The 26068-nt window shown below is 44.3% G+C and overlaps 1 protein-coding gene across 14 annotated transcripts in view; it reads left to right on the plus strand.

The window, feature by feature from the left end:
• PPFIBP2 (PPFIB scaffold protein 2) overlaps positions 1–26068 on the plus strand; it is a 1415596-nt gene that overhangs the window by 697215 nt on the left and 692313 nt on the right. The window contains exon 1 of one of the 14 annotated variants that reach the window (XM_078680892.1): positions 14204–14630. The exons of 12 other annotated variants lie outside the window; for them this stretch is intronic. In XM_078680892.1, coding sequence (XP_078537018.1) covers positions 14583–14630 — 48 coding nt within the window. In that variant the 5' untranslated portion in view covers positions 14204–14582. Of the gene's footprint in view, positions 1–14203; positions 14631–26068 lie in introns of those variants that run through there. One more of the 14 variants, XM_078680885.1, reaches the window with a different exon arrangement.

The following is a 26068-nucleotide window of genomic DNA, read 5'->3' on the forward strand; positions in this document are numbered from 1 at the left end:
GGCAGAGTGTAGTGCGATCTTCTGCTCGCGCTAGTCTTTCTGCCGCTCGAGCGGCAGCTCGAGCTTGTGAAGTTACCGAGTGCTGGTGGGGAAAAAGCTCTGCTGCACTACTCGAAGCTGAGTTTTCTGCACTCCGCGAGCTCTGCGGAGTACGGAATACTCGGCAAGCTCAGCAAAGTCCGCAAAAGGAGCGAAGTTACCACCCAGGTCTATTCATGTTTGTTATTTTATGTCTTTTTATAGGAATTATTTCTCGCTTTATTGATTTAACTGTTTTTGTATCAAATATTTTTAAATTACTATGTATGTAAGTGGAATGTTTTATGCTAACATGGCTTATTGCTGAATAAAGATGGTTTTGACTGACTGAAATGAAGAAACCAGCAAGAGGAATAACCAAATTAAAAAATAACTATGTACAGCATGTTGTAACCGAACAGGACAAGATAGGTGGGTATAGAAGGGATGGTGAGATGAGAATGGGCAATTAAACATTAAGTTGTATATGAAATAATAGCATTTTAATTTATTTTTTTTAAAATAGTTTGGGGGTTTTTCTCCGCTGAGAGGGATTTGAATGCTGTAGATTCTATTTGCAGAACAACTTTGCTTTTTGAGGGTTTTTTTTGCATATATTTACAAAAGAGTAGATTTAGGCTGTGTTGTCTATGGGCTTTGATTCTTGCTTACACGGGTAGCCATTGAAAGCCTTGTAATATTGGGTTTGAAGTCTGGTTCATGAAGGCAGGATAGCTTTTTTGGATGGCTTCATGGATAACATAGGTGCCACAACAAAGTCCTGTTTGACTAGGCATTTGACTGTGGTAAAGTAATAATAGGTATTTCTCTTTCTCATCAACTGTTTTCAGATCCTGAGATATACAATGAGGCAGCACTGTGCCACTGAATTCAATACAAGTCTTGGTGGTCAGAATGAGCCTCCAATGATCCGCTGTGGTGAAGACTTCTAATTAGAAAAAGATAACATGAAAGCAAGGCTCTCCATTGTCTACCATGTGGTGAACAACATGAGGAATGTGATGTAGTTTCAGTGCTGCTTAGTTTACAAAACCACGCTGATCAGTCACTAGATGATTTCTTTTTCTATGGAATGTTTTGAATTGAGTGCCAAACATTTTTCATGATTTGACCCTTTTTTAAATCGTCTGGGTAAAATACCATCTTGAAGATAGGAATTTATTATGTGCACCAAATTTTGGAGTGAAGTAAAAAAACTAGTTTTGATGTGATACGTTGGTAAAATCTGGTAGTAAAACACCCAAGTACTGTGTGGTTTTCAACTACCGTAAGTGATATTTGGGATAGATATTTTCCTGAGATTAGAGAGGAAAATAGGTGGTGTTTTTCCTGATAGAAGGAGGGGTGATTTCAAACATGTCCTAGGTGTTTATGGGTTTATTTATTTTGGTATGTATGGACATTCCATACATTCATCCTTTGAACTCAGTGAGGCTTGTTTAGCTGTAGGTTTATTATAGAGTTTTACAATTTGAAAAAGTTCCTTATGTTTATGATTGTGTTTTTTGCTGAAAAAAGATACGCAGAAGAAAGAGATACAATGTTCTAAGCGTAGCAGCCAAATCCTGTAAGAAAATAACTTGCTCTTGTATGATTTCCAAGAAGATATCCATGGTCCTTTTCACAACAGTAGCTTCTCGATCAACCTGAAACCATTGTGCACACTGTCTTCTACTGTGAAAATGGCATGGTAGTGTTCACTAAATCCATGGGGATGATAAATTCCTACGGCTGTACTTTTTCTCATAGACTGGCAAATACAGCTATATTCCATAAAAGGCTCAGATAAAACTCTAACCAATGTATGCCATTACTTGTTTTTATCAAGAAGGCTTTTAAATGTTTAGTGGTGATGTACATTTTGAGGCTCTTAAGTCGACTTAGCTTCCAGGGATGTGACTTGTGAAATCAGTCCCTAGCCAGGCATTGCCAATTCATATTTACTCACACCAAAGACGGTAAAAAATGAGGTTCTTATGTAGGGGCTGATTACGATGTCGTTAGGAAGGGGTCCGGATGGGATTCGGTATTGTCGAATTCGATTCGGAACCCTTGTTTCATACGAATCATACAGTTTTCCCATTGACCGATTATGATTCTTGAAACCCATTTGAGCAGACCAAATCGCTTCTGAAAGGCATCAGGGCAGCCCGAGTCTTTCAAAGCTGATTCGTACAGCTCTAATGACCCGTGTTCCAGACAAGCGATGATGACGACCGATTCAGACAGCCGTTCCGATTCGGTTTGCTCGAGACAAAACAGCTTTTAGAATCAGTCTTTGGGGGCCTCTTGCGGGCGCCCCTTCCCCCAGAGGTGACCGAAGAAGGTCTGTGAGAGTACCCAAGGAGACCCCTTTTCCCAACCATGCACAATGTAGCAGGCACCATGGGGTGTCCGCCACAGCGTGCAAGATTTATCCCAACCACCCCTTTTCTTCATGAGAGCCTGTGTTCACGTACGGAAAACAGGCTCCCATTGAAGTCAAAGTGAGTCTGACCAAACGATGAAGGTAGGCATCGCAATCGGTCATCCGGACTCACAGGACTCGTTTCATTTGGAGACTATTCCGGAACCGATTCGTTCGGAACAGTTTCCAAACAGCATTGTAATCGGCCCCTTAGTGTAAGAGAAGGGTAGAAATAGTGAAATTCTTATACTGCATTTCTCTCAACTAGCCACCCAATGCCATCCTATCTGTCCTTTATACGTTCTAATCTGATAGATCTATTGTTCTTCATGATTTAGCCTTCATGGATTTACCAAGTGCAGTGTCCAACAGTGACTCTTCAAAAAAGAAAACATCAGAAATTCTCCATGGGTAACATGACTTCTCGTTGACTAATCACAAGAAAAACTGACTTCCTCCAGTCATCAATTTGAGAACATACAACGTTAAGTAATGTGAGGAATGGGTCTTTGTTTTCCTCCAGGCTTTGAAGTCATTACAACTGGAGTCTTGGCATCTGCTGGTGGCCATGAAAGGATTCAGTTTTCTCCTTTACCATCCCCTCTTTCTATCTACACCTCTGCTATATCAGCAGAGCTGCTACTCTAAGTGGTATAACTCTTAGAACTTGTAGCTGTATACAGGTGGTCACGGGGATAGATAAATAAATCATAATTTTCTGTTTCTTTGTGGTGAGAAAGCAAATAACATCCCCAGGCAATTGTGGACTCCTACTTCTTCAACTCTTTCTCCGAAGGACTCTTGCAAGTTCATGATTGTTGAACAGATACAGTCCTTTCATCAAGTTGGAGACTGTTGCTGCCCTATTTTTTTAATAAGTGTTTTAATAAATGAATGTGGTATATGCACAGAAGATATTTGTGGTTTATAGTAAAAGAATGTTCTTTCAAAACAAAGTGTTCTAATTTGTCTAGAGATCCATTTTTTGTTTACCAAAGTTATGTTGGTGGTAGTGCTATTTACTCACTTGAGACCAATGGCCAAAACTTTTGATCCTTACTTGAAACGAGAATTGGTCAGAGCTAATATCCCAGCAGTTTGCACCCACTGTTTAAACTATATTATTGTTTTATAATTCATCTGCTTGTCACTTAGTTGCTTGACAGCCCTAAAGTAACATGCCTATTTACCTGTAACTGTGGGTGAACGGACTTAATGTTTTCCCAGCCTAAAGTTTGTGATACATAGAAAAAGTGATACATGCTTAAGCTAACCTGTTTTAGATTTAAGCCTAAATTAGCTGATAACACCCCATGCAAAGGGAAACAGCCTTCATCAGCATAAACAGATAAACACTAATAAACACTTGCATAGCCACAAACTAAAATGCCATTCAAATAAAGGAGAGTGAGAGAGAATGCATCATTTATTTATTTTATTTTAAAGGTTTTATATAGCGCTGGTTAGACCCGGAGGTATCAGAGCGCTTTACATGAGCATCAGATCATAGTTACATGTTACATCGTTACAAAGGTTACTCAGTTATTAGAGCATGGCAATATAGTTACTTGTAAGATCAAGATAAACAATAAGCACAAATACGAAAGGGGAAAAGCAAGCAAGAGGAAAGATTCAGGGGAGGGGGGAAGGAACTGGGGAAGTAGACAGGTAATGGAAAGAGATGGGGAGGCTGAAGGACATCGCATGGAAAGAAACGGGGGAAGGGCGACGGGGACACAAACCGGTAGACGAGTCAAAGCAACGTCCAAAGTCCAGTAAACTGTGATCCCCGGGGAAGTGGTATCACTTTCCTATCTCTGTTGCGGGAGGCTCCCTTTATGCAGTGGACTCTCTCAGAGGGTTCTCTGAGACTCCAAGGCCTACCTACTGGATCCTTAAAAGGAGAGAGGGGTTGCTTTGGCAAGGGGTGCCATACCATACCTCAGCTGTGAGTGGCTCCCTTGGCGCAGTGGACTATCTCAGTGGGTACGCCGAGACTCCAGAGTATAAATATTGGATCTTTCCCCAAAAAGGGGAGAAGGAGTGCTTAGTCAAAGGGCACACAGGGCAGGGGACTAGGCAGACTAGCAGGCAAGGTGAGCGATTCAGGGGAGAGTGGATAGGAGCTAGGGAGGTAGACATAGGGAGAAAGAGTGTTAAAAGGGAACAAATTTAATTAATGAGTTCTTATATAGCGCAGGCTAGACCCGATGGAATCAGAGCGTTTTACATGAGGGACAATAATGTTGCAAATTACATCAGTTAAAAGTTACATAAGTATCAAGAAATGCATTTAAATTACATAGGGGACAAGGTGAATGGAGCAGAAAGGGTAAGGGGATAGGGTAAAGGGGTAGGAGGAAGACAGGACGTAGAGACGAGGGGAAATTAGTTACAAAAGATACCAGAAAAGACTTTTTAGGAGCATAGAAGAAAAGTAAAATGGGGTGAGGAATGGAAAGGGGGTGAGGGCAGAAAGGGTAGTGTATAGATACAGCAGAGAGACGAAGGGAAAGTTTGTCCAAGGTCCGGCTGGGTAGGTAACGGCCGAGGGGGAATCCGCGGCCCATCTCCTCTTCAGCTATCAGGTAGCTCCACCGGGCATCGGTCAAATGGCTAGGTCTCAACAGAAAAAACATTAAAGGGGGAGAGGGCGAGAAGAAGGGAACATAGAGGGTGAAGGGGGTGGGGTGAAAGGGTAGGAGGGGGAAACAACAGAGAGACGAAGGAAAGTTTGCCCAAAATCCAGCTGGGTAGGTGACGGCCGAGGGGGAATCCACAACCCATCTCCTCTTCAGCTAACAGGTAGCTCCACCGGACATCAGTCAAATAGCAGGATCTCTACGATCGAGGGAAGGTTCAGAGTACATGTCCAGGAGGGAGAGCAGGATCAAGGTCAGGTGAAGGATGTGGTTAAGCTCAGGACACTGACCAGTTCTATTGTCCGGGAGCATTAGAGCCAGTGCTTAATTTGTAAAATATTAAGTGCCAGGGCTCTAACCAGGAGGCCACTGCAGCTTGCACCACCCATTGCCCATGTCATTGCGGCCAAAACAACTACTAACCATGTCTCTCACATGTAAATGCGACAGTTCAGATTATTCAAGGTCCCCAAAGCTAAAAAGATGGCTGGGGAGGCAGGTATTAGCAACAATTTTAATGTATATTGTTGTCCTAAACAAGCACCACCATGTGGCAGACTGCCCTAAGTGTGGTGTTGACAATTAGGTGATGGTGCCGAGCACCGGAAACCGATTAAGTGCTGGTGCTTGCACCGGAAAGCACTGGCTCAAATAAGCACTGGTTCGAGCATCGTGGAGAGACCAACTGAGGCTGCCAACTTGAGGTCAGGCAGGGAGGTTGAGACCTTGGTGTTAAGTTCAGTCGGTCCCCAAAATTCACAAAGCATAGGGGGTGTAATCTATGCCGTGAAGCGGCAGGAGGACAGGGCCAGTGTCCGCATGTCTTCAGAGGGGGTGAGTGGCAGGTCTGGCGTGGCGTCTCCAGAGTCATTCTGCAATAATCAGGGAGCCCTCCCGTTCTGCAGCCCCATCGAGAATACCAGCTCCTCGCGTACATAATTACATCAAAGAAGCCGGTAAGATGGACCCCACAATACACACGTAGCCGCCATTTTAGGGTTAGGTCACGGAAATAGAAGTTAGCTGTAAAGTCCATCTTTTGGTTATAACGAATGAAGTGACCTCTCAACAATGTGGGAATACAAATGTTTACATGCCAGAGCTGCATCGCACGTTACCACCGTGGACAACAAAGCTTCCTCGTCTTCATGGAACCGGCATCTTAGGGTCAGTCATCATTCTTTAATAATTTCGGCAAGTAGGTAATGTCGGTCTCTCTGAGGAGCGCTTCACTTATGCCCCTTACGCTGCAATAACTGCCGAAACACACACATACATATACCCACTATGAACAGACCGCCAATCACAACTTTGAATTCACTGCCGCCATTTTAAGGTCAGGCCTCATCACGAAGGGAGCACTGCAAAGTCTAAGAATGTTGGCATAATTATCTTACCTAAAGGTGTATCCGGGCAAATGCTTGCGAATCAGGTGCTTGAGTTAACCATCATGGGCATAGATGTTGTTCAAATGAGCCTTGAAGTCGCTCCTCGCGATCCGCCATTTATGTCGTCAGAGCGCCTCCACTACTTTAGTCCCCGAAGTGGGGGGTGCGCTCCCGCAGCCAGCCGTGAAGGACGGGAGTCAGCCACAACTCTTGCGATGTTCCGAGAAAGCACTCCTCCCACGAAGATCAATAGGAGCGCCATACAGCTGCGGTGGGGCTCCCCGGCTCGCGTACCAGCGTATGCCTGGCTCCGGTGCCGTGCGACTTGCACTACCATGTTTGTGAAGGGTCCAACACATTGTAACTTTGTTATATAAGGTATGAGTAAAAGAAAGGTTGGTTTTAAGATTATTCTGCTTAAGTGTTGCTGTTTAGGATGTCACTAGAATATTGTTTCTTCTATTTTCTTCCTCTCATTGTGTGTGGTTGGATTAATGGTGCAAGGTTTAGAAGCATGTTTTAGGTCTGATCTAATTATTTTTTACACTGAGATCCTGAAAATAACTAAATTCCATTTGATCTTTTGGTAGTGTTTAATTATTTTACTGATTGGTGAAATGGTTGAAACACAGACATAGAATGGGTAAAACCTTTGATACATCAGCCCTCCTTTTCTAACAACTGAGTATTGACAGCAGGTCACCTGTCGAACACGCCAGGCTTTCAATATTCAGTGAAAGGTGTAGTAACTGGTACCTGTGAAAAGAGTGCTGTTACCATGCACATGGCATAGAGGTGAAAACATGACACAAGATCTTGACACACTGACAAAATTCATAGTGGCAAGGTGTCCCATTGTTTTGTGGCACACCTTTACCTAGTCCTGGAGTTTTACCCAACTATAATTTACTGCTATGGTTTTTGAGCCTATAGGTAAAATGTTAACACCAAAATTTCAAATCCCAGAATTCAATGTGGAGGCTGTTAAAAGGTCAGGACCGACTTAAAGAGAGACATTTGCCATTGGTACAAGTGGCAGCTATGAATGTCCATACAACAGCAGTGCCACCTTAATGCAATCAGGAAAAGAATGCAGAGAAACAGTGGCCAGCATGCTTAAAGCATTTCGTTTCAGGTGCCTGGGAATGAAGATCAAATGTGTCTGGTGTAAATCAAATGTTTAAAGGTTTCACACACTACTGTTGGCAGGGTTGACCACACCTACAATATTCTAATATTAATTTAAGAGTAGGTGAATGACCTCCAGCTGTGTCCAGGGATGTGTTTATTAAAAGTTTTGAATAGAGCAGTCTCACTTTTTTAATCTTTTAATTGTTATGGAAACCAGACATTGTCCTGACAAAATGAGTGTGAGAGAGGGTAATGAGGTGTGAGTAAGAGTGCAATAAACAGACTTCTCATGCTTAAACCGGCCAAAATTAAGCTCATTGGGCGAACCGACTCTGGGAAGACACTGCATAACCTGTATTACTTCTCCTTTAAATTAAATATGTGGTATATAACAATCACTGCCCAAAACATGTTTTGTAAACACTTGAAAAACACAGTTGCCTATTTTTTGGATTATTGCAAAAAACACAGTTGATGGACAGAATGTAGAACAATGTCATACATTCACCCCAGTACAAGGATCTGGGCCTAAATCCATCGTTTATTTGCACTCCACACCGCCCTAGGTTAGACACTGGCTATATGCAAATCAGCTCTGACCCTGTGCCTCATGGGAACAGTCCAGTCCGAACTACCAAGCCATGTCTTTCCCAGACCGGAATCAAGCATCCAAGGACCGGTTTCTGGCTATCAGCCTTCATCAGCCCCTTTTGTACCGCTTTTGGCTGCCATAAGTGTGGCAGGGTATGCTCGGACGTGAGTCCCTTGCTCACTTTGCCCCTGGATTCAAGCAAGCCGGGCTGAAGACGGCTGTAAAGCCAGAAACCGGTCCTCAGAAGCTTGTTTCCGGTCCAGGGAAGGCATGGCTTGGCAGTTCGGGCTGGACTGTTCCCATGAGGCACAGGGTCAGACTGATTTGCATACAGCCATGTCTGAACTGGGGTGGCAGAGTAGGCTAAAGAACGGTGATGGATTAAACCCAGATCTTTTGACTGGGTGTGAGTGTTTGATTGGTTCGGATGCTCCGTCCATCACCACCCCTTTTGTACGCTATTTTTTGGATTAGGCAGCTGGATAAAGACAGATAAGCACTGATTTCAAAAAGGTTCGAAAACACTGAGAAAATACCACAGAAATCCATTAAATGTAAACATTGAATACAGGACAGCCTATACAAAGTGTAACAAGAAGGATTTGACTCCATGCTTCTCCATAAATCGTATAATCATGTCACCTGACATCAGGGAGCTCTTCCCTATTACAATCTGTTGGACCCAAAGAACGCTGGGTATCCTGGCCTCCTATTGACAGGCGAGTTTTTAGGTCTCGCCTATTAATCCCGCACGGGTTAATAGATGAGAGTATGGAGGCTCATTCAAGGTCTGAAACCATCGCACAGATTTCCTACAGTTCGTGTGATGCACTGGGGCGGAAAGCGCACCCACATTAAAGCCATCAGCCTCCCTCCCACAGGCATCTGAAGCTTCCCCCAGCGTGCGCTTGGCCGCAGGCATTTCTCCTCCCCCTCTGCTGTTGCTGCCCATGGCCCTACTTTCACTTTCACGGCCGCCAGGCTGGTCTCGCATTTCTCCTCCCCCCTAATTAGTCACCCCTTCTGTTGCTGCCCACTCACTTTCACGGCCGCCAGGCCGTGTCTTGCATTTCTCCTCCTCCCTGCTGTTGCTGTTTTGGTGACACACGTGCTGAAAGCTAGCAATGCTGTCATCTTTGGCCTGTACATTGACCAAATTGGATGCGCAAGTGCTACAGTGAAGTCTGAAGTGGGCTGCAGAATCAAGAATCTGGGTTTAAATTACCTACAGTACCTCTTTAAACCCAACCTTGCTCACTAGCGTACGTGTCCCAGTCCATCATGGTAGATTCTCTGTATTTTTCAGTATTCCTTGTGAAAATTAGTCTTAATTTGTCCGCAGAATACAAAAAATACTTTCATGCCCTGGCAGTGCCCGGAAGCACTCACACTAAGCAACACTGTCTCAGAACGGCCCACTTGATGATATCGGCCTGCCATTTGCCGGTTCCAAACCATGCCCTGCTTTAGTAGGCTTCCTGTAGAATGAGCAGGCTCGATCACCCCAGGAAGTTGTGTTGCTTTTTCGCCAGAAAGGCAGCCGATCTTTTTTTTCTAAACCTGTTCATTCTGATTCGTTTGATTAGATCAGTAGTTATTTTTTATTAGGCTAAAGGACAATACGTATACTTTGAATGTGAAATGCTTGTAGGTGGGGTGTCCTGTTGCAAGATCTTGCTGCCGTTTTTCAGAAAGAAGCAAATTCTTGAGTTTGCTTTCAAGTGATCTGCTGCGGCGGTTCTGTTCTATAGTTAATGTGGTGCATGCTGGATTCCAGAATTAAGGATATATGTACTTGTTTGCTTGACATGCGGCGTATTAAATGTGGAATTAATAGTATCTGCTTTAAGTTCTGTACTATCTTTCGAGCAGAATAGATCTTTGAAGTTGCATGTTTTAATTGAATCATCGTATTACCCAGTTAATAGCTCGAAGGTGTGCAAGTACATCAAATTACATTTTCCAAAGGTCCAATTGATAACATGGTCATTGCAGGATTTTGAGGATTGGAAGTAGATCCTTTTGACTGCAATCTAATTTTTCTTCCATGGTCTCGTTGTCCTAAATGTCACATGGTAGTGGAGGCATTGGTCCTACAAAGTGGATTCTGTAGTAGGTAACTCGAGGTTGTTTACGGTAACTTAGATATGCCGTTTTGATAAAGAAATGGTGTTGAGCGTATGGCTGCTCACTTGACCAGGTGATTCCTTTCCAGACTTGAGTAAAATGTGACGTGCTCTTTCCAACCATATGTTGACCTCACCTCAAATAGGTAGGTTTGGGTGAGCTGTTCCTATGCTGCAGTGCCAAGTGGAGTAAAAACCTTAAGTATGCCACAAGTTTGTAGGTGACATGTTCTGAGTTTTTTTTCTCCTGTAGAAGCTCTGCTTTCTACGGGAGTAACTATAATGTATTGTCATATTCCAGTTGGGTCATCTTCGTGCCGTGCGGGTGCAGTATAAACTAGCATGGTTTCAGTGATGCAGATAACGTTGTTTGGTTCTGCCTCTGTTAGACTTGTCTTTTTGTGCCTTTCTGCCCTCTGTTAGACTCGTTTTTTTCTGCCTTTCTGCCCTCTGTTAGACTCGTTTTTCCCTTTTTTTTCTGCCCTTATGCCCTCTGTTAGACTAGTTTTTTGTGCTTTGTGCCCTCTGTTAGACTCGTTTTTTGTGCCCTTCTGCCCTCTGTTAGACTCGTTTTTCCCTTGTTTTTCTGCCCTTCTGCCCCCTGTTAGACTAGTTTTTGTGACTTTCTGCCCTCTGCATCACCACATCATCACTCAGCGCTACCCCAGCATCACTCAGCACCACCACATTATCACTCAGCACCACCACATTATCACTCAGCACCACCACAGTATCACTCAGCACCACCACAGCACCACCACATTATCACTCAGCACCACCACATTATTACTCAGCACCACCACATTATCACTCAGCAGCACCACTCAGCACCACTCAGCACCACCACAGCACCACTCAGCACCACCACAGCACCACCACAGCATCACTCAGCACCACCACAGCATCACTCAGCACCACCACAGCACCACCACAGCACCACCCAGCACCACCCAACACCACTCAGCACCACCACAGCATCACTCAGCACCACCACAGCAGCACTCAGTGCAACCACAGCATCACTCAGCACAACCACAGCATCACTCAGCACCAACACATTATCACTCGACACCACCACATTATCACTCGACACCACCACATTATCACTCGGCACCACCACATTATCACTCGGCACCACCACATTATCACTCAGCACCACCACATTATCACTCAGCACCACCCAGCATCACTCAGCACCACCACAGGACCACTCAGCACCACCACAGCATCACTCAGCACCACCACAGCATCACTCAGCACCACCACAGCATCACTCAGCACCACCACAGCATCACTCAGCACCACCACAGCACCACCACAGCACCACCACAGCACCACCCAGCACCACCACAGCACCACTCAGCAGCACCACTCAGCACCACCACTCAGCACCACCACTCAGCACCACCACAGCACCACTCTGCACCACCACATTATCACTCTTCACCACCACATTATCACTCTTCACCACCACAGTATCACTTAGCACCACCACATTATCACTCAGCACCACCACAGCATCATTCAGCACCAGCACAGCACCACTCAGCACCACCACATTATCACTCAGCACCACCACAGCACCACTCAGCACCACCACAGCACCACTCAGCACCACCACAGCATCACTCAGCACCACCACAGCACCACCACAGCACCACTCAGTGCCACCACAGCACCACTCAGCGCCACCACAGCACCACTCAGCACCAACACAGCACCACTCAGCGCAACCACAGCACCACTCAGCGCCACCACAGCATCACTCAGCGCAACCCCAGCATCACTCAGCGCAACCCCAGCATCAGTCAGCGCAACCCCAGCATCACTCAGCGCAACCCCAGCATCACTCAGCGCAACCACAGCATCACTCAGCGCAACCACAGCATCACTCGGCACCACCACAGCATCACTGGTTCAAATATGTTCTCTCAATGTTTCAAGCTTTATTACAAATGTCACAAAAAGATGTTAATATTTCACTTCTGTTCTTGGATTTTCGTCACAATAAAATATACTGAACATAATCTTCACAAAAGTTATTTACAAAAGTTTAAGCTATTGCCATTATAAATTACAATCACTTTTATTTAAGTATTAATTATTTTAAAAAATTAAAAGCCATTGTTATGTGTAATATCAATACATCTAAGTCACGTAAATACAAAACATGTTGCATTACAATAGGTGTCACATTTGCGAAAGTTATAACTATTGGCATTGTAAATGACAAAGCTATTAATTGAGCTATTTTCAAAAATAACACATAAATAAAAAATAAAAAATTTACAAGACCAATAGCTCAAAATTTCCTAATGCGAGACCTATTGCATTGCAAATGCTTTTTTGGGCTAGAAGGTGTTAGACACCATTGCAGAAGGCATTGTACAGAGTCTTGAGAATTTCCTCAGTGCAATGACACCTGCCTCTCTGCAGTCACGATGCGGGAGCTGGATTAATGACCCTTGATGGACAGCCTCTTGATTGGAATCGGTTTCCTTTCCTGCACTCCCCAAAAGATTGGATTCTTCTGAAAGTAGCGGGCTGCAATGAGATTGCTTCAAGTCTGCGACATATAACCTAACAGACTGCCTATTTAAATATTCTGAAATTGAAAATGTTTTACCTCGCACTGTTTTGTACTCTGTTTTAAGGTGACCGCATCCCACTAAAATTTTGACTTTACATAAAGTGGCCCAGTCCCCTCAACACAGAAGAACCACATTAGAAATGTGCATGTGCATGGATATAGATGGGGAGGGCCGGACTGGAAACCCAAAGCAGCCCTGGTAATCTTGTCAGATAAGCCCCCCCTTACCCCCCCCCCTCCCCCTCCCACACACACACACCCTCGTCCGCCTCCCCCGGGGGTTGGGAACATTGCAGGTGTGAAGCACTGCTGCCTTTGTTACTGGGGGGTCGACATTGCACTGTGCAGCACTACAGCAAAACTAGTGGCAAGTAACAAAACCGAACCACACCCTTCCAACCTCCCGGGGAAGAGCCTGATGCCTGCTACGGCCAGTCCAGCCCTGGATAAGGGAGGTCTCCAAAGCGAACTCATCCCTCTGAACTTAGTTACATGGATTCTATTACTGTGCTCTAGAGATGTTCTGGTCATTATCATGTTGGAGCTAACTGTGCTGGTGCCCCCCCCCCACCCCCCCAAAAAAAATACCACCTCACCTCCTAAAGAACCAATGTGTTGAAGACACTAACAGAGCCATTTTCCGTGGACAAGACCAGTTAGATTCTTATGTTGTATGGAAAACCGAAGTCCTTTTTCCACTGTCTTTTTCCCTAAAATTGCCAATGTTAGGTTCCGTTCATCATTAATACCATAATCTGCTCAAGGTGCCTGTTAAGTACCTCGGCAAAAGGTTTTTTACTAACCATATTTACAAATAATTAAAATGTGTAAGAGCATGGTTGATTTAATCTGTAAAAAAATCTAGTGGCTGGTGATACAACTACAGAACGCACACTACAGTCGTTTATGCCCATCATTGCTGATGGGCTGCAGGCCCGTTTGCATACCAGAAGGACTAGCTCAGCTTTCGGATGCACTCATTCCATAGCAGGGGGAAACAGTATGACACAGGCCGAGCTGTGACACAGGCCGAGCTGTGGCTTCTTGTTGGAAGAAATAAATGTCCGTCTGAAACCAAGCTCGAAATTCAAAGTTCAAGGCGTATTTTTAGGCTCTGTCCAGCTTCAAATAAAGTAGGGGGTGGGGGGGTATGATATAAACAGGGAGTGAAATTGAGACCGGAAGCCCTGGTCTTGAAGTAATGAGTTCCAGCCAATCTGCAGCACCAAAAGCCGGGCAGGCATGACTGGAAAATAGTTTCTCTCTGACAGCTTTGCAATTTTTAGTTGGCTTTTGGACCGCTGCAGACCGGCTAAGTTACCGTAGGTTTATATTATTCTTATTCAAGAAGCCAGCTGGCTCGACGTATCCTCGGAGCCTTAAAACTGAGCGTGGAGCTTGTCACTTACTCGCCGATTTGCAATAAATAAAAAACAGATGCCCCGGGATCGAAGCGGCCGCGCGCAGCCTCCGTTTACTCAGTTGTATAGTGGCCCGTCTGGAGCGAGCTGTGGAAGCGGGGGGAGAAGAATGAGTGAAATGTGAACGGAGGCGCGTTCCAAAAAAGGACGAAAAGAAGCATCTAAACTCTCCAGGACAAAGCTGTTCCGTCAGCAGAAAAATGCTTTCAGCGCGAGAATGCGAGTAGTTTGAAATGGGCCTAAAGCATGGATGCGGAGATTGATATTTACAAGCACTTCACGTGGCTTAAGCCGGTAAGTATGCGAATTTAAAATACTTTTCTTTTTTACTCCAAATGTTGGTCTTTCAGAAAGCTGCATTTCTTTCTGGTAGAAAAACTCTTTTGACATTTAAACTCTAGTATTGTCAAATTTGTCATGGAAATAAAGCTAGAGGGTGTTCTGTGTAGTCCGTGTGTCTTTGTATTCGAATTAAACTGCGCAACACAAATAGCTTGATTGTACATAAAAGACATACTGATACGTTTTAGAGAAAAAAACTTGCATTGTCTTTGCACGGTAAGCTTTTGTGTAGTATTTATATACGCGATATGCAGGGGAGCTTATGTTAGAAAATGTATACCGTGAGCGCCAACTTGGCAATATCGTCTTGTACATTTAATCACACAAGTGAAGAGCAGGGGTTGAAAGGTGATTTACTGTCTTTGTTTAAAATGTTCATTTAGATTAGTTGTTTTCCTTTTATTTTCAAAAAGATTGCTGCACCGTCAAACAGTGTACTCTGCTCTCTTTGTTATGTTATGTTATGTTATGTTAGGGTGATTTATTATGCGCACAGATACTCCAGCCAAGGAGCGTCCCGGCGCAAAGACAAGGCAGAACATAACACAACAAAAAATAAAATCAGAACAGCTAAAACAGGAAAGTTTTTATCGCCCTCCGGAAGGTCAAAAGGTCCTCCATCAGACGGATTTCAACGGGGAGGGAGTTCCATGCTGATGCAGCCATGACCCTAAATGAACGGCCTCCCATACGACTGAGCCTAAATCTGGGGACCACTGCAAGAGCCAGACCCTGGGAACGGAGACTGCGGGTGGGGACATAAAAGGAAAGGCAGCTCGACAGAATTTCCGGGCCGATACCTCTCAGAATCTTAAAAGCAAGACATAAGATCTTAAAAAGAATGCGCTTCCTAACCGGCTCTTTGACAACTAACATCAGACTATGTGTGCTGGCTAAAGAAACCACATATTTTCCTTTGGCATAAATTCGCATGAGTTGAGGTTAAAGTTAAATTCGCATAAGTTGACGTCATGTGAGCAGCTGTGCTTCTAAATAGTCTGATGGTTGCAATTCAGAAACTTTAATAAGTTCTGTGATAAAATTGTAGTGACGCAAAAATGTCTTGTTTCCTTAAAGATGGGTTGGCATGTAGTTACTTGAGATGAGCATTTGGGAGTGAAATACATGCAACTGACTGTGTTCCATCAGTTGCCAAAACCCGCCCCTTTCTGCACAGGAGGGAGACTGCAGATGCATGCCCATTGATGTTTCAATAATACCGCCGAACTTTTTTAGGTCTTGGGAAATCAATTGTGGTTGCGGTCTTGTGGTCCCCTTTGTCCGACCGGGAGCAGTGCATGCCATGCGCACTACTCCTGTCTGTAACCACATGCAGATGTCCTTCTGTTTGTTCTCCTATTCTGGACAGTGTTTCTTGCAGGATGGTTTGGGCTGTTTCCCAACACATTTGGAAGTAATGAGTCTTGTGAGACCACTTGTCTATTGTGGTCAAAGTAGACACTTCCCTCAGCACTCAAGCTGCAGTTTAACAGGTTTTGGTACAAACCGTGAAACGTGTGGAAATTTCTGATCCCGGGGAGGCGGCCCAGCGTCTGGTGGGGATTTCAGCAGGAAGTAGTGGCGTGTAATATTATCCGGCAGAAGGCTAACCTTTACTTTAAAGTACAAAAACTAAGCTATCAGTTGTCAGCTGGGCCGGCTGTGCTAAACTTAGAGCATGGTCGAGCAGGGAGGGCACTAACTCGATTAGTGAATAGTTTCCTTGAACTCTTGATTGCATTTCAACCCTCAAGAGGCACGTCTTTGCATCGTGAAAAAAAATGATGTGCAAACATTTTAAATACACTCCTTACTTTTGCAACGCTATTCAAAAGCTATGGTTTAGAATAGCTTATTGTTTGTATCATGTACTTCTGGGCATATGTGTGACAAGTAATCCCCTAAACATAATAACATTGGCTTTATTGAAGAAAACACAGTGAAGGAACACGTAGACTGCATACTTTGGATTGACTTTGCTAACTATTTCCAAATGTTCATCTGCGGTGCCTTGTTACTGCCTTCCTCTATCAAACACGTCTACTGTAGGTATCAAGGCCTAGTTGCTTTTATACTGAGCCCACCATTTAGCAAATTGTACAGCCACCAGTAGCGGCTTCTGTCAGGATAAAGTAGTGGGGCAGCGTGGGGAGCCAATAATAAAACAAACATCAAAAAAGAACTTACCTGCTCCTCGTCGCTCTTCTGCTGTGCACAGATGAGGCTCCCAGACACCCCTACACCAATCCAGACACTGCTCTCATGCTGGTAATACCCATGAGAGCAGCTTCGGGATTGGGTAGACCGGGCTGGTTTTGGGCTCTATCAGGGACTAGCCAGCAACGCAGCTGAGTTGGAGAGATGTCCGTGCACATGTCGATTTGGCAGTCCTAAGTTGGCCGACCAAACCGACATGTGCACTGACAGCAGTGCCCACTACTCTTCCACCATTCTTTGTATGTCCCCTCCCTAGACTCGGCTACTGATGAAAAATATAAATGATAATAAAACTGTTATCATTTATTTTTCATTTGCCTCGGCTGGCAGGGAGGCGACACTCGTCTGCCATAACAGAGGTGTCACTGCTGACAGCCCCTCGCTCTTTTCCTACCCCTTGGGAAAGAGTTATCATGTTTTTCACCCCCATCCCATTTATTTTTTACCTGACTTTTATCTACTTCATTCAGCATGAGCCACACAAGCTTACCATTCAGAACTGGTTGTATTATGAAGTTCTCACCTTTTGTATTTAAAGGAGTCCAGCTCATTTACATAAACCATCTCACAATATATTTGAAACCACCAAGTCCTTTCACAAGCCTATCACCCTTAAGCAAGCCATAAATTGGCCTGTGCCTCTGAAAAGTCCCGTGTTTTGCCCTACTGAAAGTCTTCCAATGGAATGCTCTATCTCAACAATAGGCCCAGTACTTTTCTGCAGTCATGGAACTACTCCTGAAGAACACCACCGTCTTAAAGGTCCATCACAAATTCCAAGCACCACGTACCCAGCGAGAGGTGACACTCTGGACTGCGGTGCATTGACCTTTATGTTTTGCATTTTTCATCTCACCTCTTCTTTTTCCACACTATGCTGCCTTACACTGTCACCACTGGAATGCACACTTACCGTATTTATCTTCAGCAGTGGTAAACACAGAAAAAATAAGTTTATGAAGATTTTTTGTTGATGGGTTGAAGTTGCAAATGCTTAATCACTATCAAAAGATGTGGAGGATCATCATAACATTACGGAGATGCTACTGACTTGAAATGACAGCCACCAAGGCATTGCAGAGCTTAGCGCTTGGAGGGGAACCAATCACACACTTCATTGCAAAAAGTGAAATAGCAAAGTGAATTGATATTATATTTCTGAAGTTGGAAAAGGATTTCTACTCAGAGATTGGAGTATATTTTAAAGAACCAGTGAAGGGTTAATGAACTGTACTTGAAAAAATCCAGAGCAGACTCTATAGGGGTTTACATACTTTTACAAATGTAATCAATTTTTCACGATTGTTTAATAAACATAGCAATACGTGATCTAAAGGCTTCTAAGAACAGCGCTGATGGGATTCCAAAGCAGTGCTACCTAGAGTAAATTAAACAGAAGCTAATTTCACCAGCCATTTCTTTTCTGTTCACTAGACGAATCATTTACAATTCAAAGGGTTAATTTAGCGAGATGAGAAGGGAATTTGAAAGACTGGGGTTTGGTAGGGAGGTTTGGTGACTAATAGAAGATCGTATTGGATAGCACATTGTGTGACTATTTTTCAACATTATGGATTTTTTGTATGTATATTATTTCTGGTCAAGGTAAAAGTAAATATGGCTACAAAAGACAAGTAAACAGACTAGCAGATTCCAAATAAATGCATTTCATTTGACTGACGAGCAGTAGAGTATTACAGTTGGTCTTCTGGGGACTGCTGGATGTTAAGGGAACAGGGCTCACTTTAGCAGACATTTATGGCACGTCATCAATGTACACTATGCACAGCCTTTACTTGGTAACTTTGGGAGGAGGAAGTGCTGCTTTTACTCGGGTTAAGTGGGCTTAATGTGATCTGTACGAGTATCCGGCATAAGGATTATCTTTACAGTGTTTTCCCTCCTTTTACCTCGCAGGCGGAAATAAGGTGAAAGGAAATTCAGCTTTCACAGATTCTAGAGGTACAGCAGTCAACATGATCCAACATTCCTTTGATGGTGACAAAATGTTAAGACCTCTTGATGATTTATTGCACTCACATGCTATTCTATAATCCTATGTTTTGGCATGTGTCCCATCTCCAACAGTGTTGGAATGCAAGGATTTCAGGACCGTCACTGGTGGATTGATGCCCTCTGGTCAGCAAGTAAAGTATTGGCATTCAACGTTGAGATTTGCAAGAGCAGCTGGGGCTGCCTTCTTCTGGTCTAAGTTGCAGCTGAAGGGCCTGCAGTAGTTTCACAAGATGCAAAAGAAGGGCCAGCCAATGTGTGGTAACAAATCCTATCCAAATGTAAACTGGAGGGATCTAGAACATGTTAGAAGGAACAACTGGGCGCACGTCAGAAGCATAAACTGCTCTTGATCAATATGGACATTTATTCTTTCATGGTAGCCTGAGTCATGTAGGTTTATTCTGTATCATATTATGCTGAGGCAAACCTAGGGCACAATATTGTGATGACATGGACATTTTGGCAGAATGTACTGAGGGCACTGGTGGGTCATTTCTAGGACAATAACCTAACCGTATAGTGTAATGTGATAAGCCACAACATCCTGAGCACCTGTATCAGCATTTACATTTTGATGACATTTGGCACTTTTGAGGATATGTATGGTATCTTTCTTGGCATAATAATCCCGCTACATGTTGTGCTGCAGAGTATATTGAGCACCTTCTGGAATCTATTACAGCAGACTATCCTGAGGATACATTTGGTTTATGCAAAATTTGAATCATCTTTTTTAAAAAAAACATTTACCTCTGCTGAAAAACAAGCATTGTTTAATACACTTTTCCTTGGAAAACTACATATGGAACACGAAGTGCCTTTATGATGTACAATGTTTTTAGTTGCACTGGAGTTCACACAGTTTTTGATAGTTGTTTTAGTCCTAATATGTGTCCCTGTTCCCCTTATTCTCTTGTTTCCCAAACTTATAATTGGGATTTCATTTTTATTTTGATATGCATGAGATATCAGAATAGTTCTCTGGTAAAACTATGAAGGAGATGAATTGATAGTAAAATAGGTATTAAATTGTGGCTTCTCATCAGAGCTCAGGTTTTCTTTTCCCATCATCCTGATGTGACTGTTGCACACAGCTGAATTCAGAAAGGTGTGTGCACACAGCCGTCTTAATGACATCGTAACAGTTTTTGACAAGCTATGCCAAAAAACAAAACAGTGTTACTTTTAATCGTACTTTTTTGTCCTTTTGAGCTTTTTCTACAGTGTTAATACACCAATCTATGTATCCCTTCACAAGGTCTTTTAAAGATTCTTAAAAGTTGAAATTATGATTGAGTGAGCGGATCCTTTGCTGCTGACAAATGCTAGAGGTCCTAGTTTGAATACCGCACGCAGGCTCAGCCTTGGATCCTCCCGTGGTCAATACATTGAGAACCGATGCATTGGGTACTTGTGGCATCTGGTATTTCCAGGTCTTGAAGATGGCCGACGTGCAGCATGACATTCTGTACAAAAAGACAAGTGATTATTATTAACAGCCATGCAATGCCAAGATTAGCGTCATGCACACAGGCATGCAGCTGTACCCAAGTAGATGCGGTGATCTCACCTGGTTAGAAAGGCTGCAAAGAGAGTGATAAGGTGCACTTAAAGGTGGTGACAAGGAGTGGCCTAAGATCGGTTATCTCAAGGAGATAAACGGCAGAGGACAAACATTGCTCAGGTCTGTGGAATTCCTGCTACCGATTATATGATGACGAATAACCCGTTGGAGGGCGTTTCCGCGATGAATGGATTTTAGAAATTCTATGTGTAATTAGTCCAGATTCTAATAATGCATGAACAGTTTTTATATAGTTCACCTAAGAGACCTGCACAAGTGACATAAAACAAAAATCCGCCATTTGCTAAATTTGATCAGTAACAATACATTTCGCGTAGGCTTCGCAGATGATTGAAAGCTGGGGGCTGAGTAGGGGCTCCCTGCGTCAGAAAGCATACTTGACCAGTGTAACACCCGAACTACAACTTTTATATTGACTTTAGTAGCAGTGCTGGATGCAGACAGTATGCAAGTGACAGATGAATTTCGCAAAAAGATGTGAGGGTGTCGGTTTTGTTTCACATTTTCTTTTAATAACAAACGGTACGCAACAGAGACGAAATGCCCGGTTATTTTGCATTCAGGAACGCTTGTTTTGAAACAGAAACTTTGCATTGGAGTATTGACTCAGGAATAGGATATCGCTGCTGCATAAAAACACATACATCTGTTTGAGTTATAGTGCAGTAATGAGCAGATGGGAGGCCTCTGGTAGTTTTCTGAAACTGTACTGCAGTAAACCAACACAGTGAACACGCTAATCAGATGGGACACAATTGAAACCTACTGGGAGATAGTTACGCGATAGCATTAGATATTTTTATTTTTAGTGTGGCATGTTAAGAATATCGAACAGCTGATGTCCATCACCATTTCATATTCATAACCTAGTTTTTCCAAAAGCTTGAATCGTTTTTAGGTCTCATGACCTATCAATGCGCATGCGCATTGAGAGAAGCGAGACTATAGGGCTTTAAACAAAGTTTAACTAACTGTGGCGATTTGGTGCTGTGCCCGTGGCTTTTAGGTCAATGCGCAAGTGCATTGACCTAAAATGCGCGTGCACATCACCAAATCGCCGTCTGTTCCCTCAGCCGCACTCCTCCCACACCTTTGAAGTGAAGCTTAGCTTCACTTCAAAGGCCCCGGCTGCTTCACACCCTCATGCCGCTCTCCCCGCTCCGCCCCCTCCCCTGTCCGCCGTGTGCATTTCTCCTCCCCCCCCCTCCCCACAGCAATGCCCTCCGTCTTGTTTCCTTTCTTGTTTTTTACTCTCATCCATTCTCTCTCACTGTGTTCCATTCCTCTAATACTAGGCGCTTCTCGAGTTCAGGTTCTCCCCTTTTCTTCCACTCCTCCGCAGCGCCTTGGTTTCCTCAGTGACTTTACGTCCTTCTAAGCGCTTCTCAAGCTCAGCCTCTCTCCTTCCCTTCACAGCGCTTTGGCTTCCTCAGTGACTTAATGTCCTTCTAGGCGCTTCTTGAGCTCAACCTCTCTCCTTTCGCTCCAGCACCCCTCCACAGTTCCTTGGTTTCCTTAGTAACTTTACGTCTTCTAGGCGCTTCTCGAGCTCAGCCTCTCTCCTTCCCTTCACAGCGCCTTGGCTTCCTCAGTGACTTAATGTCCTTCTAGGCGCTTCTCGAGCTCGGCCTCTCTCCTTCCCTCCAACCCTACTCAGCGCCTTGGCTTCCTCAGTAACTTTGGGTGCTTCTAGGCGCTTCTCGAGCTCAGCTGCTTCACACCCTCATGCCGCTCTCCCCGCTCCGCCCCCTCCCCTGCCCGCCGTGTGCATTTCTCCTCCCCCCCCTCCCCACAGCAATGCCCTCCGTCTTGTTTCCTTTCTTGTTTTTTACTCTCATCCATTCTCTCTCACTGTGTTCCATTCCTCTAATACTAGGCGCTTCTCGAGTTCAGGTTCTCCCCTTTTCTTCCACTCCTCCGCAGCGCCTTGGTTTCCTCAGTGACTTTACGTCCTTCTAAGCGCTTCTCAAGCTCAGCCTCTCTCCTTCCCTTCACAGCGCTTTGGCTTCCTCAGTGACTTAATGTCCTTCTAGGCGCTTCTCGAGCTCAACCTCTCTCCTTTCGCTCCAGCACCCCTCCACAGTTCCTTGGTTTCCTTAGTAACTTTACGTCTTCTAGGCGCTTCTCGAGCTCAGCCTCTCTCCTTCCCTTCACAGCGCCTTGGCTTCCTCAGTGACTTAATGTCCTTCTAGGCGCTTCTCGAGCTCGGCCTCTCTCCTTCCCTCCAACCCTCCTCAGCGCCTTGGCTTCCTCAGTAACTTTGGGTGCTTCTAGGCGCATCTCGAGCTCAGCTCCTTTTCTAAAGCTTCGAATAAATTTACTTTTCACAACATTCGGAAAGGTCTAGGGAAAGCTTTGGAAGTTCACATCATCCTTCCCCACTGTGCCCTTCTCCAGCAGTCTTAGTCCATCCTAACCACAAACCCGACCCTTTCTCCTAGCCTCTGTGTGATCTTGGGCGCATCACTCGAGCAACGATAATGGATGCAAGAAGTTCAGCTTGTTATAGCTATTTTGCCTAATTTATGATGTATGGTGTTTGACAAGTTTTAAGTTTACTTCTTTTAAGCTGCTCACAAATAAACACGTTTTTCACTGCTGATTTCACACGCAACGCCACTCACACACGCAACTCATCCACGCAACCCCCTCATCCACGCAACCCCACTCATCGACGCAACGCCACTCACACACGCAACGCCACTCACCCACGCAACACCACTCACACACGCAACGCCACTCACACACGCAACGCCACTCACACACGCAACGCCACTCACACACGCAACGCCACTCACACACGCAACGCCACTCACACACGCAACGCCACCCACACGCGAAACGCCACCCACACGCGAAACGCCACCCACACGCGAAACGCCACCCACACGCGAAACGCCACCCACACGCGAAACGCCACCCACACGCGAAACGCCACCCACACACGCAACGCCACCCACACACGCAACGCCACCCACACACGCAACCCCACTCATCCACGCAACGCCACTCATCCACGCAACGCCACTCATCAACGCAACGCCACTCACACACGCAACGCCACTCACCCACGCAACGCCACTCACCCACGCAACGCCACTCACCCACGCAACGCCACTCACCCACGCAACGCCACTCACCCACGCAACGCCACCCACACACGCAACGCTACCCACACACGCAACGCCACCCACACACGCAACGCCACTCACACACGCAACGCCACACACACACGCAATGCCACTCACACACGCAACGCATCCACGCAACGCCACTCATCCACGCAACGCCACTCATCCACGCAACGCCACTCATCCACGCAACGCCACTCATCCATTTGCAAAACCAAAAGGTCAAACTCTTCTATTGCGAGACCTATTGCATTTTCAATGCTTGTTATGTACTTGCAGTCTATTAACATATTCCTTAGTCTCTCAGCCCCATTCTAGGACGTACGGTACGGATGCTTTCATGAGTTGGGAGGTGGGCTTCCGTCCCACAGTTGACCCGTGCTCTCAATCCTTTAAAGCTGACACAGAAGTGCCTAGGATTTGTTTTGAAAATGTCAAGGAAGTGTGTTTCTTTGTCTTAGATCATGGGTTATTAATGGACGCTTGATGTAGGCTAATCACGGGCTTGTAAAATATTGACCCATTTCTAATGAGTGTGTATATATAAAAAAATAATATATATATATATATATGGTTACAGCAAAGATTCTTCGAAAGAAGACGCCGCACACTACCTCGATTGTGTGACTTATTCGTTTATTTCTTGTAGGTTCCCCACCTACGCGTTTCAGACAGGTAAACTGTCCTTGATCACGGTTACAAACACGTGTCCATCATTTGTGTCTACCATTTATACTGACAAACTCCACCTGGCTATTAGGATGCATTGTGGGTTCAGTAGTTCATATTGCATTTGTTTAACTTGCACTGCGCTTTTACCAGCCGGATCGCGGCATTGTTATGGCATTAGTGAACGTTTGTTATTAATATTCATAGTTTGCGCTATAACTGCAATGATCATAACGTAATTTATACTTTATGTATATTTGTTATGCAGTTTGCGCGACCATGGGGGGAGTCGTGGACTAAGTGTCCATAGTTTGCACTTAAGGGCTGAGTGCCCAGGCCCTCGATTTACTCATGGCGATTTGAGGCTGAGTGCCTCCGTCCGGTAATGCCATTCGATGCTTTGATCAACAGCCGGTTTAGCGCAGAGTTAAAGACTGTTCATTTTATTTTTGTCACTAAAATTGCACTGTTAATCAAGTTCTCATAAAACTTTTGGAATCAAAGATTAATTGTCTACAATGTCAATATTCAGTTCATCAAAAATTATAAGTGTACACTCAGTTCTTCGTCCATATTAAGACCCCATGGGTGTCTGGTCTTAAATCTGATAATCAATTTGGATTCCAGGCGTCTCAATCTTGTTACTCGATCACCTCCTCTTTCGTTTTCTCCCACCATGGCAATTCCTGCGTATTTCATATTTTTCCATGTTTTGCCAGGATGTGTCTTTAGATGTTTTGCCGTTGCATAACTCATGTCACTGTTTTGAATGGCTCTGGTATGTTCGAGTATTCTTTTTTTGAGTGGGCAGATAGTTGAACCAATGTATTTTTTACCGCAAAAGCAAACAATTTGATATACCACGAATGATGACTCACAAGTTATCTTGTCCTTTATTTCAAATGTTCTTCCTTTTGGATCTTTTAAAGTTTTGATATTCTGACCAATGGTACATGCTTTGCACGTTGTGCATTTACTGAATCCAAGTTGTCGTTTTTCTAGCCAACTCAAAGTTTTAATTTCGTTTTTGAAGTGGCTGTTGACTAGTGTGTCTTGTATTGAGGGCGCTTTGCGATAAGTGATTAGGGGTCTATCACCTATTAGCACTCCTATCTCATTATCCTTTTTTAGCACATTCCAAAATTTTAACAAAATTTGGCGGATTTTGTAACTTTCTCTTGAGTATGTTAGAATCAATCGTGGTTTTTCTTCATCTTTGTTCTTTGTAGATTTGCCTTTAGGTATCAAAGTGTCAGCTCTCGTTTTTGCTCTTGCTTTTTGCTCGCCCTTAATTATGTCCGCCTGTTTGTATCCTCGCCGGGTGAAGCGATCTCTGGTTTCTGTGAATTTGTTTTCCATTTCAGTCTCTTCAGAGCAATTCCGTTTCATTCGTAGGAATTCCCCGTAGGGGATGCTTTGTTTGAGTGAAATGGGATGGAAACTTGTTCCATAGAGCACACTGTTCGTAGATGTTTTTTTCCTGAATACTGTAGTTTCCAGTTTATTATTGCTGATGTAGATCTTTGTGTCAAGGAATTCTATTTCTTTCTTTTGGATATTCGATGTGAACTGTAATCCTACCTCGTTCACATTCAGAATCTCAATGTATTCCGTCAGTTTTTGTTTGGTCCCCTTCCAAAGGAAGGAGACTCCAAAGGAAGGAGACTCTCCGAGCTATGCCAACCTCACCATGGGTTGGTGGGGAAAAAAACATAGCTTGGAGAGAGGAGAATGAGCCATACACCACGGATGTGGTTGTTTGGCTCAGATTC

Source organism: Lissotriton helveticus, chromosome 3_1 (assembly GCF_964261635.1).
Source record: "Lissotriton helveticus chromosome 3_1, aLisHel1.1, whole genome shotgun sequence".
In the NCBI taxonomy this organism is placed as follows: Eukaryota; Metazoa; Chordata; class Amphibia; order Caudata; family Salamandridae; genus Lissotriton; species Lissotriton helveticus.